The sequence below is a fragment of the Chionomys nivalis genome, chromosome 25 (genome assembly GCF_950005125.1).
Source record: "Chionomys nivalis chromosome 25, mChiNiv1.1, whole genome shotgun sequence".
Taxonomy (NCBI): Eukaryota; Metazoa; Chordata; class Mammalia; order Rodentia; family Cricetidae; genus Chionomys; species Chionomys nivalis.
In genome coordinates, this window is record NC_080110.1 from 2,753,911 (window position 1) to 2,766,956 (window position 13,046).

General features: G+C 46.3%; 1 protein-coding gene across 2 annotated transcripts in view; it reads left to right on the forward strand.

Moving 5' to 3' along the window:
• The window catches only part of Aldh1l2 (aldehyde dehydrogenase 1 family member L2), a 40,203-nt gene that overhangs the window by 4,906 nt on the left and 22,251 nt on the right, over positions 1-13,046 (forward strand). For both annotated transcript variants that reach the window (XM_057757522.1, XM_057757523.1), the window contains exons 2-10: positions 1,493-1,637; positions 3,066-3,300; positions 5,871-6,036; positions 7,716-7,817; positions 7,987-8,076; positions 8,690-8,824; positions 9,993-10,118; positions 10,466-10,557; positions 12,281-12,428. In XM_057757522.1, coding sequence (XP_057613505.1) covers positions 1,493-1,637; positions 3,066-3,300; positions 5,871-6,036; positions 7,716-7,817; positions 7,987-8,076; positions 8,690-8,824; positions 9,993-10,118; positions 10,466-10,557; positions 12,281-12,428 — 1,239 coding nt within the window. The remainder of the gene's footprint in view (positions 1-1,492; positions 1,638-3,065; positions 3,301-5,870; positions 6,037-7,715; positions 7,818-7,986; positions 8,077-8,689; positions 8,825-9,992; positions 10,119-10,465; positions 10,558-12,280; positions 12,429-13,046) is intronic.

Here is a 13,046-nt window from a genome sequence, read left to right on the forward strand (position 1 = left end):
GTGTGTGTGTGTGTGTGTGTGTTTGAAAACTTTCTGAGTCCATTTAGCATACATGCTTAGGGCTGGTCACTTGGGATTTGAGGTGCAGGCATTGTATTATAGTTGGGGCTAAGCATCCCATGGCCAGTTCTGAATTTTAACCAATCATGTGGCTTTCTATAGTTATCTCCATCCACTATGAATAAAAAGCTCCTTCCCAGCACTCGGGAGGCAGAGGCAGGTAGATCTCTGTGAGTTCGAGACCAGCCTGGTCTACAAGAGCTAGTTCCAGGACAGGCTCCAAAACCACAGAGAAACCCTGTCTCGAAAAAACCAAAAAAAAAAAAAAAAAAAAAAAAAAAAAAAAAAAAAAAAGTGGATACAAGGATGAATATTTAGGATGCAGTTGGGACTCAGACTAGTTTAGTAAAGAGGCAGTGCTGTAGGGTCTTCTAAGGTCGACCACTTCACTAGCCATGGGGAGTTGGCTAGGTTTATATTACCAGCCATAAATTCCCTATTTAGAGGGTCTTAAGTCCTTAAGCCCAATCAAGCTGTTGGTTGCACCAAGATGTGAGCACCACCATGGCACCTTTCGGGATATCCTGACCTAATGATTGTTGTGATATGCAAATATCACGGCTATTGTTGATTTTCTCCTGAGGCGGCTGGCAATGCGCTTTCTAGGAAAGTTAGTCCTCAGGGAAGAGGCTGTACCTGGAGGTTTCTCTCCCACCTACCAGTTCCCAAATAACCACTCTGAGGATTAATATTAATTACAAACTGTTTAGCCAATGGCTTAAGCTTCTTACTGGCTAGCTCTACATGTTTAAATGAACACATTTCTAACAATCTGTGTATCTCCATGTGCCCTGTGACTTACCGGTAATGTTCTGGCATCTTAATCCTCCTGGCTGCTAGTCTTGACTCTACCTTCTTTCTCCTTGTATTCGGTTTGTCTTTCCCACCACCTGGCTATATTCTGCCCTGTCATAGGCCGAAGTAGCTTTATTCATCAGCCAATAAAAACAACACATATTCACAGCATACACAAAGGTATCCTGTATCAAGAGGCATTGCAGCCAAATCCAGCTTGATTTTTCTGAATCCTATGTCTGAAGTACATGGTATTTTCAGCAATAAGGTCTGGCCTTCAGCTTCTGAGAGGCAATCAAGGGCAACAGTAACAGTGTTGTTTTGGGAGTTTTTTGGACTCCCCTGAGCAACAACTTGACAGAAGGTTTCTCGTGTCTGAAATGGTGGTTTTTGTTAGAGTCTAGTTTTCGGGACCATCATTACCCCAATTGGCCAGCAAAATTGTAAGTCACTAAGTAGCCCAGGCTGGTCTTGTACTATCAACCCTCCAGTGACCATAGCAACCAGACTAATTGTTTTGTGTTGGAGGTCTTGGAACTTCTGGCCCTTGAGTCATCTTACAACATTTTCCGCGATCTGTCATCCAGTGTTTTCTGTCCACGACGTCAGCTGCCGCCATTACTACATTCTTTCATAGGTCTATTTCAAAAACAAGCTGAAGTTGGCGCTTATTGGCCAGAGCCTCTTCGGAAAGGAAGTCTACAGCCACCTCCAGAGAGAGGGCCACCGAGTAGTGGGGGTGTTCACGGTTCCAGACAAGGATGGGAAGGCTGACCCTCTAGGTGAGTACACCTGGGAACACTGGGTCCAACACTCTCAGGGCTGGTGGGTGATCAGAGCTGCTTTTGTTGCATGTGACTTATGCTATTGTTGTGACATTATCAAGACAAGGCTTTCATAGCCATGGTCCCAGGTAGCCGCCTCAGCCCCAAACAAGTCAGTGTTCCCGCAAGCAAACAGGGAAAAGAGGGAGCCGGGAAGATGGTTCCATCAGTAAAAAGCTTCCCGCACAAGCTTGAGGACCTAAGTTCTGATCCCCAGCACTCACACCAAGTTTGATGCCCCAGCCCGTCACATCCACTCGCTGTGATGTGAGCAGAGAGTAGTGAGTGAATGCACTCCTGCTAGTGCTCAGCTTGCTTTCCTCACCCTCACACAACTCAAGAACCCCTGCCTAGGGAGCGGCACGTTCAACCAAGGACCCTAATAGACCAGCCCACAGACCAGCCTGACCCAGTCTCTTGTTGAGACTCTCCTCCCAGGGGACTCTCAACCGTGTCAAGGTGGCAAGTCTGGCCCTCACACCAGGGGATTCCACTGGCAAAGGATGAGGGCAGACAACTAGCAGTCCCTGCTATGTTGATGGATTTTTGGAATTAACAATAGGATGATCAGACTCGTTTCAAAATAGATCTGGGAAAGGGGCATTCCCTTGGTACCCGGTGACCTTGGTCCATTGGCCATGACCATCTGGACTCGTGATGTAACTCAGAAAAAGGAGATGAAGCCAACCTGACTTACATACAATGTGGCCTTGAGATGGTACCGCATGCTTAGCAGTGGACGTCCTGTTAGGTGACTGGCACGGATCCTGCCACTTACCAGCCGTGCAAGCCTGTGCAGATCAGCGAGCTTACCAACCTCCAATTCAGTAGTCCGTGCCTTACATGGCTACGGTGAGAACTCGTGAGGGAAGGTGCATAAAGTGCTATGCAAGACACCGTCAGGACCTAACACGGCTTCAGAGATGGGGTTTCATCCCAGAGACCTCATCTCAGCCGTGAGGACTGTGATAACTGGACAAAGAAGGGACAGGAAACAGAAGAACACTGGCAAACCCTCCTGCCGTGGGTCCTGGAAATGACCTAGGATGGATATATAGAGGGCTGACATACATATACAGGTATACACACACACACATAAAACATATACACACACCGAATGAATGAATAAAAATGTAATGAAAGTCAGTATCTGAAAATATGATCTACTCACCAGCCTCTGAACTCATTATGCTTTTAACACATAGATATACGCCAACACGTAGATGCACGGCCTTCTAGAAAGACGGATGAACCTGATACAAACGACATCCAACTCTAGTCACAGGCCAAGTTCCCCTCCATGACCTGTTAAAAAAAAAAAAAAAAAAAAAGAAAAAGTACACTCTTTTTTCTAAATTTATTTTTATTTATTTATTTTGTGCTCAGCATTGGCTGCAGAGAAAGATGGGACCCCTGTGTTCAAGTTCCCTAGATGGAGAGTCAAGGGTAAAACCATCAAGGAGGTGGCGGAAGCCTACCAGTCAGTGGGCGCCGAGCTCAACGTGCTCCCCTTCTGCACACAGTTCATCCCCATGGATGTCATTGACTGCCCAAAGCACGGCTCCATCATCTACCACCCTTCCCTCCTTCCCAGGCACAGGGGCGCTTCTGCCATCAACTGGTGAGACTTGGAATAGCAGGAACGGTGGCTGTTCCCACAGGCTGTTATTTCCTACATGATGCAGACACTGGGTGTGCTTGGGGCTGGAGAGATGGCTTAGTCGGCAGAGCGCTGTGTAGACAGAGGTTTCTATCCCACCTGTCCTGCAGTCATTCAGTCCCAAATAAACACACACAGGCTTATATTAATTATAAACTGTTTGGCCTATTGTTCAAGCTTATTACTAACTACTTCTTACGACTTAAATTAACCCATGTTCAGCCGTGTGACTTGGTATCTTTTCTCAGCGAGGCATTCTCATCTTGCTTCCTCTGCATCTGACTGCTTGATTACAACTTAGCCTTTCCTCTTCCCAGAATTCTTCTCTCTGGTCGCCCCACCTATACTTCCTCCTGGCTACTGGCCAATCAGCATCTTATTGCTACAGTCTTTGTAGTGTCCTAGAGCGTTATCCCACAGTGGTACTGTGCATGGACCAGGACCCGAGTTCAGAGCCCTCGTACCCACATAAAGGCAGGCGTGGAAGCTCTGTAATCCCAGCTCTCTGGAGCTCATTCAGTTGTCAGCCTGGCTGAATCAATGGGCTCAAGGTTCTGGGAGAGACCCAGATCAATACATAGAGTGAAAGATAGCTGGCCTCACTCTCCGGCCTTTGCATGTGTATGTACTCCATATGCACACATCGACAGAAACATGTGCATATAGCATGTGTGCGCCCCCCCCCCCCACACACACACCTAGTGTGCCTGTAGTGTCCTAATAGATGACTTGAATTATGTGAACTCCTCTGAGGTCTGGAAACACTACATGATGTGGGACCGGATTTCCCAAGGATGGCCTCTGGCTATTAATTCTGGCTGTAACCAGGTCACTATGCTTCTGTGGTCAGATGAATGAGATAAGTTTGATCATGCTGGCTTACAGCAGGACTTCTTTGCACTTCTTTTGACATCTACTTTAATGGTCTTCACAGTGTGTGATGCTCTTGGGAATTTTTTTCCTTTTTACGCAAAGGATCTCAAGTACATTTAGGAAGATGTGAGCCACTTTAATCTGCCTTCTTTATCATCCATCCCCTTCCTTTGACTTAAAGTTCCTCAAAGAGATGATCCAACATCCTCATGTCTGTTTCGAGCTCCTGGCATTCCCTAAGCTCCTAACACAATGGCACCCCAAGCCGAGGCTGAACTGGGTCTCCCCGCCATGTCCGCCTTCATTCTCCTATCTGCCACCTTCCTGATAAGCTTGGCATCAGCTATCGAGTATATAAAAACATCTACGTGTGGATTAAATGGCTGAAAAAAAAAAAAGAAAATACTTGTTGTTTAAAAGTTGATGCCAGGAATTCATTTTCTTTTGGTCTTATAAATAATAGTAGTAGATACCTTTGCATTTGAATCTTTTCTTTTTCATTTCGAATTATTTCTATTGTGCAGAATCATCAGGTCAAAACATATGAGTATTTTCAAGGCGCCTGGCAGTGTAACGCTAATTCTCAATATTTCTGAAAACATTTAGCGGTTGCTTGATTGATTGATCACTAGAGAAATACAGATGATTCAGGGAGAAGGCTGAGGCTGGGGAGACAGCTCAGAAGTTAAGAACACTTGCTGCTGTTACAGATGTCCAGAGTTTGGTTCTGGTACCCACATCAGGTAGCTCTCAGCAGCCTGTAGCTTTAATCCCAGGGGATCTGATGTCCTCTTCTGGCCTCTGTGGTCATCTGCACAGACATGGCATGCAATCAGAGATATATGCATAAAAATTAGAATAAATCTAAAAAGATGATTTAGGACACTGCCGAACAGACATTTTACAACTTCTCTGTGTGTGCCTATGCTCTGATATCGGTGTATAGTCATTTCCCACATATCCCGTGTATTGTTTGCATTATAAGCCACTGTTGATCTCAGTATTTCTCTCGGTCTAGGCTGTATACAGCATGCAGTATGAACAGTTGATTTTACCAACTGACTTTTACTACAGCTTATGCAGTCTGCCTAGAGCTAATTCTAACCTTGAGTGACATTTTACTCTATGACGCAGCCTAAATCAACCACCGGTTTTCCTTTGCACGCTGTGCTGTGTGCCCTCTGTTGTAGTCTCCACTCTGTTCTAACACATGACCAAACAGGACGTAGAAAGGACATGCAGGGATGAAAATTACTCAGTCCTAAAGAAGAGGAAAACTGTCAGGGGGTGGCAGTAAGGCCAGATTCTGACGCTTTTTAAGAGGCACCACCCAGCCCTTACTGCAAGACGTAATGCGAATGCATGGCCAGCGACCGTGGGGGGTCGCCTGCTGTACCAGCTCTTACTGCAATACACATTGCGGATGCATGGACAGCAACTGTTGGGGGTCGCCTACTGTACCAGCTCTTACTGCAATACACAATGCGGATGCATGGACAGCGACCGTGGGGTGTTGCCTGCTGTGAGCTCTGTTATCAACTTCTAGGGGTCACTCACTCACTACCTGTTTTTTCCATTGCAATTCCCCTTTCCTTTAACGTGACGAATTCTTGACACAAGCAACCACCATTTTAAGTTGAAACCTCTTCTTTCCGCAGGACTCTGATCTCGGGAGATAAGCAAGCTGGGTTTTCTGTTTTCTGGGCAGATGATGGTTTAGATACAGGACCTATCCTTCTTCAGAGAGCATGCGACGTCAAACCCAATGACACAGTGGATGCCCTTTATAACCGGTTCCTTTTCCCCGAGGGAATCAAGGCCATGGTCAGTATAATATCACCACCAACACCGACGTAGGAAAGCTCTCAGCCGGGCGTGCAGGCCCACGCTTGTGACCCTCGGTGGCTCACGCCTGTAGTGTCAGTGTGAGCTTAAAACTCACTCTGTGATGCTGACAGGAAAGAAAAGGGGACAGACAGGACAACAGACAAAGTGTCTCATCCTTTTTGTTAAAAACCTGAATCGTCAACCCTGTAGATGATGGCTGATTATAAGGAAGTATAAAGAATCTTTCAGTTTTTTTACCTGAGTAACAGATTTCCTGTAAAGGTATTTTTACTTAGTCTACATAACAGAGTGAAATATGATGATTAATCTATTCATTCAGATGTGTTCAGAGTGGGGGAGAAAACTCCGAGCATACATACTTCCCATGAAGTAAAATATTTTGTCCATAAAAATATCCAGAGATTCAGCAAGTCATTTCTATGCCATTTGGTTGTCCTCCCCTCCACACCAACAAGAATTTGGTAGAGAAAACAGCCAGGTTCTATTAAGTCACCACTGACGTGAGGGAAAATTGAGACCTTTGCTTATGTCACTTAGTGATCAATTCAGAGGGTCCTTGGTGTTACAGAGACCCATCTGCAATTCCTGTTCTACCACTTACACATGATGCTTTGAACAGCCAGCCAGCTCCTCAGCCTCTCTGGCCTTGGTTCCTTCCTATGTAGATTGTGGGAAACACTGGCTTAGAGGAGTATTCTCGAAGTCAAACGACATCATTCGTGTAAAGAACCTAGCGCATGCACGGCAGGCGCTCAAAACAGAATATGATAATCCAAACAGCATGCAGGCACACCAGGACGTCCCAGTGAAGTGTCAGGAAAGAGAATGTAGACACACCCCAAAGTGAAGTAACGGTAGCTAGCATCACCATGACAACACAACAGCCCATTCCTGCCCTCGCCCTCCTGTCTTTCTGGGTTGAACTTGAGGCCTTGCAGATGCTAAGCATGAGCTTTGCCCCTGAGCTCCACCTCCAGCCCCAACAAGAGTCCCTGCTTGAGTGCAGGCTTGATCTTGGGAGTGGGCAGGCTTAGGTGTAAATCCTTCCAGGCATATTGAACCTTTCGCTGATGTAAAATAACACTGTGCTCTACAAAGTTCACACTCAGAAGATGTGCAGTTGTATTATCAAAAAAGAAAAAAGAAATCAGTCGGATAAGGTGACACACGCCTTTAATGCCAGCACCGGGGAGACCGAGGCAGGAGGATCTCTGAGATCAAGGCCAGCCTGGTTACAGAACCACACAGAAAAACCTTTCTCAAAAACAAACACACACACACAGACACACACACACACACAAAAAAAAAAAAAGAAACCAAAACTTTTGGTGCTTTAAGCTAGTTTACTTATGGAGTCCTGTTTGGTGGCATTCATAACTATCCTTAGCCAAATGTGGCTGGACCTAGAGTTAGTTGTCTGGCTCTTCCTGAAACTCCACAGCTTCCCCATCTGCAAACCAGGAACATGGTACACACCTGTCAGGATACCTGCGATGTCTCTAAGGGGTAACAGTAGCCGTGTGTGCCATGGATGGCAGCTGTCATCACAGCCCGGCTGACTTCTGAGCAGTTCTATGCAGTCAGTCTGTTGGACACAGACTTCCATGCCTTTGTGGATCACAGGGCTGTAACACCAGCGATGCTCTTGGCTTTAGGTAGAAGCCGTGCAACTCATAGCTGATGGAAAAGCTCCTCGCGTTCCCCAGCCGGAAGAGGGGGCGACATATGAAGGGATCCAGAGGAAGGAAAATGCCAAGGTACCTACGTCAACAATGCACAGCCAGGTCACAGCCCTCTGCCTTTGAGAAATGCCCAGTATACCATTTCCTGGCCTCCAAGCCAGCTGGCCCTGCGTATCCCCCATACCTGTCCCTGATGGAAAGAAAGCTTAGCTAGCCCTTACAGTCTTTATTTGTGCCCACCTAGATTTCTTGGGACCAGCCTGCTGAAGTTTTGCATAACTGGATTCGAGGTCATGATAAGGTCCCTGGAGCCTGGGCAGAGATAAATGGACAGGTATGTGTTCACGGGATACATTTCCCCCATACAAGCTCGCTCTCTCTCTCTCTCTCTCCCCCTTGTGTGTACTACTGGCATTTAAACCCCAGCCTCGCCCTGTGATGAAGGTTAAATGAGTTAATACATGTCCATTTCCTGATATGCAGGAAATACTCAATACATATTAATCATTATAGCTTAATACATAACAGAATTTATAAAATGATAATTTAAAAAAAAAAATAAGTGTCCTTTGCCCTTGGCCACCATCCTTTTCTAGTTTTGCTTTCTTGAACTGATCCCCAGAACAGCCTGCACGGCTAAACCCTCATCACCCTGCACTGGAAGGGTGCTAAAAGGCACTCTTGACCCCCGAACCTCTCTCCAGGCGTCTCTGAGACTTTGATCACACATTTGCAGAGATTCTCATTTGTCCCCTTTCTACCGATGCTTGGTTCAGTCTCACCAAATAAACACACATGGCAAAACCGTGTCTCAACGTTACTACACAAATCTGAACTTCAGTGTTTGCACACGGGGTGACGATTGCACAAACATGTGCACACACACACACACCACACCCGGCAGTGGCTTTACCTCCCGAGTTCACAGGGCTTGATGTCTTTCTCAGATAGTGACCTTCTATGGTTCGTCGTTATTGACTAGCTCCGTGCCTGCTGGAGAGCCATTAAACATTAGAGGATCCGAGAAGCCTGGCCTTGTTACCAAAAATGGACTTGTTCTTTTTGGTAACGATGGAAAAGCAGTGAGTGTATAAAGTCACTTTTTCTGTCTTCTATAACCGCAGCTCGCAGGGGATAGCTCCTCTGGATTTCATTGGGAGGGGGGAGGGTCACGGTGTGCGCCCTGCCTCCCGAGATGAGAGGCTTTACATGCCCAAGGACAAGGTTCCTCAGGAAGACCCCATGGACCCTCACAGTGAGACCTGGGAACTGAGTCAGAAGAGGGAGATGGGGACCTCTGTTCTTCCACCTGATGGCTTGGGAAGGATGGTTTCCCCTGCTGTTTCTCCATTTCCCTGTTTATAAAGCAAGGAGAGATCCATATTTGTCTTCCCCTGCCAGAGATTGAGTGAAACTCAAGTGGCCTCTGCCATTGTCCACTTCTGTCCCCTCCCCAGGCCAGTCCCACCCATGTGGCTATCTCTGGGTAGTTTACAGATCTGTCCCTGTTTAAGGATAAATAATCTTAATTACCATTAAGGATAAACAAATTGTTATGTTACAACGTTTTAGTGCCAGCTGCTGCTGGGTCTTTTTGATTTGTTTGTTGGGTTTTTGTTTTGTTTTGCTTTTGTCTTTCAAGACAGGATTTCTTTGTGTGGCCCTGGCTGTCCTAGAACTAGCTCTGTAGACCGGGCTGGCCTCCGATTCACAGAGATTCACCTGCCCCTGGTTCCTGAATGCCAGGATTAAAGACGTGCGGCACCACCTGGTCACTGGTAGAAGCTATTTACTACCTGGGTGACACCAGACAATGAGTTTCACTAAGCCTCTACTTCCACAACAGCAGAGCAGGCACAACAGCATTCACCTTCATAAGATTCCGGCACATGTGTCCACAGTGCACCACAGTGACTGCATGCTGGCAGCGGTGGAGAGTCCTCGGGGGCATCTAGCATCCTGTAGGAGGCTTTGGTCCAGGCATCTGTAACTGCAATGCGAGTTTTCCGTAGGGTGCAGCGTTCATCCATGTTGAGATGCATCTGGCCCTAGAATTGACTCTTTCCTTTTTTCCTGCCACCATTAAGATGTCATTCGAGTCCTCTCAGACACAGGGAAGTAATTCAACCATATGTTTGTATTATCCAAACAAGCCGGTCTCCACATCCATCTAACACATTAGACTCCTCCTCCCAACAGCCTCTTCTCAGATGGTCCGGATCCTCAGCTCCTTCTCCTGCTGTCTCGTAGCTGGTGGTGAGAAATCTGCAGTTTGAGGATGGGAAGATGATCCCTGCCTCCCAGTACTTCTCGTCGGGTGAGACCTCAGCGGTAGAACTCACAGCCGAGGAGATGAAGGTGGCAGAGACCATCAAGGTGAACGTGTGTTGTCCATAATCGACCCTTACCTGTTTGTAGCTGGTGTAATTATCCTTAGCGCAGTAGAAGTGTGACTTTTTCTCCTGGGACATGAAGGACAAAGGTAGAACCATTCAGAAACCCAGGCTGGAGGTCATTTGATGCTAACGAGAATAAAACATCACATATAATTGCACATCGTGTTTCACGGGAGGACACTGGTGGAGTGGAATGCTCCCGTCCTGTTTACTGGCCATCTGGAACGAACAATGCCTCCATGTTGCATCTTCATGTAAAGGGCAAAGAGGTCTCTGCCCTGGGATTCCACACGGTCCTTCTTCATGAAAGTGGCCCTTTCTGTGCAGGTTATCTGGGCTCGGATTCTAAGCAACGTCCCTGTGATTGAAGACTCCACAGACTTCTTTAAATCTGGAGCCAGCTCAATGGATGTTGTGAGGTAAAGGCACTACCTCTGAGTATGCACGCATGCGCGCACACACACATTTCCCTGGGAACGTGTCTATCGTACTTCCCTCTTCTTTGTGGTTTTTGTTGTTGTTTCCATGGTCACACTCACAGGTCTGTTTATTTATTGGTTGCTAACCAGACTGTTTTCACATTTCTTTAATGATTCGAATTGTTTGCTATTTTAAAAAATATATTGTTTTTTGTTTATGTGCATGTGTACGAGAGAGAGAGAGAGAGAGAGAGAGAGAGAGAGAGAGAGAGAGAGAGAGAGAATGCCAGTGTCAGTGTGTGCAGGTACCCAGAGAGCCCCGAAGAAGGCGTTGGTGCCCTGAAGCTGGAGTTATAGGCAGTTATAAACTGTTCAAATGGTGCGGAAACCAAACTCAGGTCCTCTGCAGGAGGATGTGCCCTTCACTGCTGAGTCTCACGGCAGCCCCGGAACACTAATTCTTACAACTTACCTGCCCGTGTCCCAATATGATCGTTTCCCACCCTCTCCACTCCCGACACCTCCCTCTTATTCACAGAGTAACCAAAAGTATTCATTTCAAGAGCATGCGATATCATCAAAGTCAAGAGGTTTGGGCCTCTAGACTATAATTTCTTAGCAATAATCCACAAGTTCCGAGAAAACTTGATTAGCTTGGTAAGGACTCCAAGGCTGTACTGTAGTTATTGTTATCTACAGCTGATAAGACGCCTGCAGGAATCACTCATTTTCTCTTAGTCTGAGTTAACTTGATCATTATTATCGTTATAAAAATCATGTATGTATTTGTGTTGGTATGCCTGGGCAACCACACACCATGAGGAAGTTGGAGCAAACCTGTGGGAGTCCGTTCTTGCCTTCTACCATTTGGGGTTTTGGGGTCAAACTCTTGGTTGATTGTTAAGAGCCTTTGTCCGCTTTATCTTGCTAGCTCTATTGTTATTAATAATTTACAAGGTACATCAGCTTCTTCAGAGAATAAATTACTAGAGGACTCTAATTAGCAGGCTTTCCGCACTGGACCTGGTGGACCTTTCCCACTTAAGAAACTGACGGACAGCAGCGGTTACATGGAGAAGCAGAAGGGACTGAAAAGGACTTGTGAATGACACTGGTCTTCTAGGGGTGCTATCTAGTGCCGAAAAGGACTTGTGAATGGTATTGGTCTTCTAGGGCTGCTATCTAGTACTTAAGTTAAACATGTAAGACAAACAAATTACTCTTATAGATAGACTACAGAAAATATTCTCTATTGCATTCAGGTCCCACGATCTTTCCAACTAGAAAGTTGCCCATTTTTTTCACTTCTCATTTTCTGAGTTCATTTGAAAGGTTCAGACTTCTGTGCTCCTAACTATCCACTGTAGCTAAAACATCTTTCCCTTCACTTGCTTGTTTATAGCTGCGGGTAAACTTAAAAAGCAACAGAACTGTCTCTGTGTGTGCGTGTGTGCATGCCTGTCTTACATGCATCACATGCAAGCAGCCCACAGTGGCCGGAAGGGACTGAGTTACAGGTGGTTGTGAGGGTGACAGGCACTGCACCCAGGTCCTCTGTGAGAGCAGAAAGTGTGTCTCTCCAGGATGCCCCACATCTTAGCATCTTCTGTAGCTGCCACGTGGACAACCTTGTACGATGCAAACAGGACTCATTCCCAAATCTCTCGACCAATGCTAGCAGACAGGCCGTGAGACTCTAACGTGAGCTGGCTCTCACTTTAAGGCTGGTGGAAGAGATCAGACAGAAGTGTGGTGGCCTTCAACTGCAGAACGAAGATGTCTACATGGCCACCAAGTTCGAGGATTTCGTCCAGAAGGTCGTGCGGAGACTGAGAGGAGAGGACCAAGAGGTGGAGCTCGTGGTGGGTTACGTAAGTGTCTCGTTGATGCTCAACTCCAAACACTTCCATCCACTGCTACAGAGAGCATGTGTGTTTGCATTTACACTGGTGGCCTTCAAGACTAGTTGCATTGAGATTCTATATGGGTGTCATACAATTTACCCAGATAAATTTGCCATTCAGTGATTTTTAGAACATTCACACATTTCGCAATCGTCATCAACACTACTATCCTATTTTAGAATATTTTTATCACTCCACATGGAAAAACTGGACCCATTGGTGACCATCTTAAGCTTCTCTGCTCACCTGCTCTGTATCCAGGCCCTCAGAAACCACAGTCTCTTCTCTGGGTCTATGGATTTGCCATAATGTCAATATTTTATATAAACAGATGTGGGCAGCATGTGGCCTTTTGTATCTGTTCTTTTTCACCTGACACCCACTCAAGGTTCACCCTGCAGCAGTTATCACCACTTCAACTCTCTTTGTGGCCAATACTATCCCACTGTGTGCAGGTACACTGTAAGTCTGTGTTTAATCTTTTGAGGAATCGCCACCAGCAGTCGTATCATCTAGGAATCCCGCCATCAGTGTAATGGAGAGATCTCACTTCTCCGCTCCATTGCTTGCCTCTCTCTCTCTGCT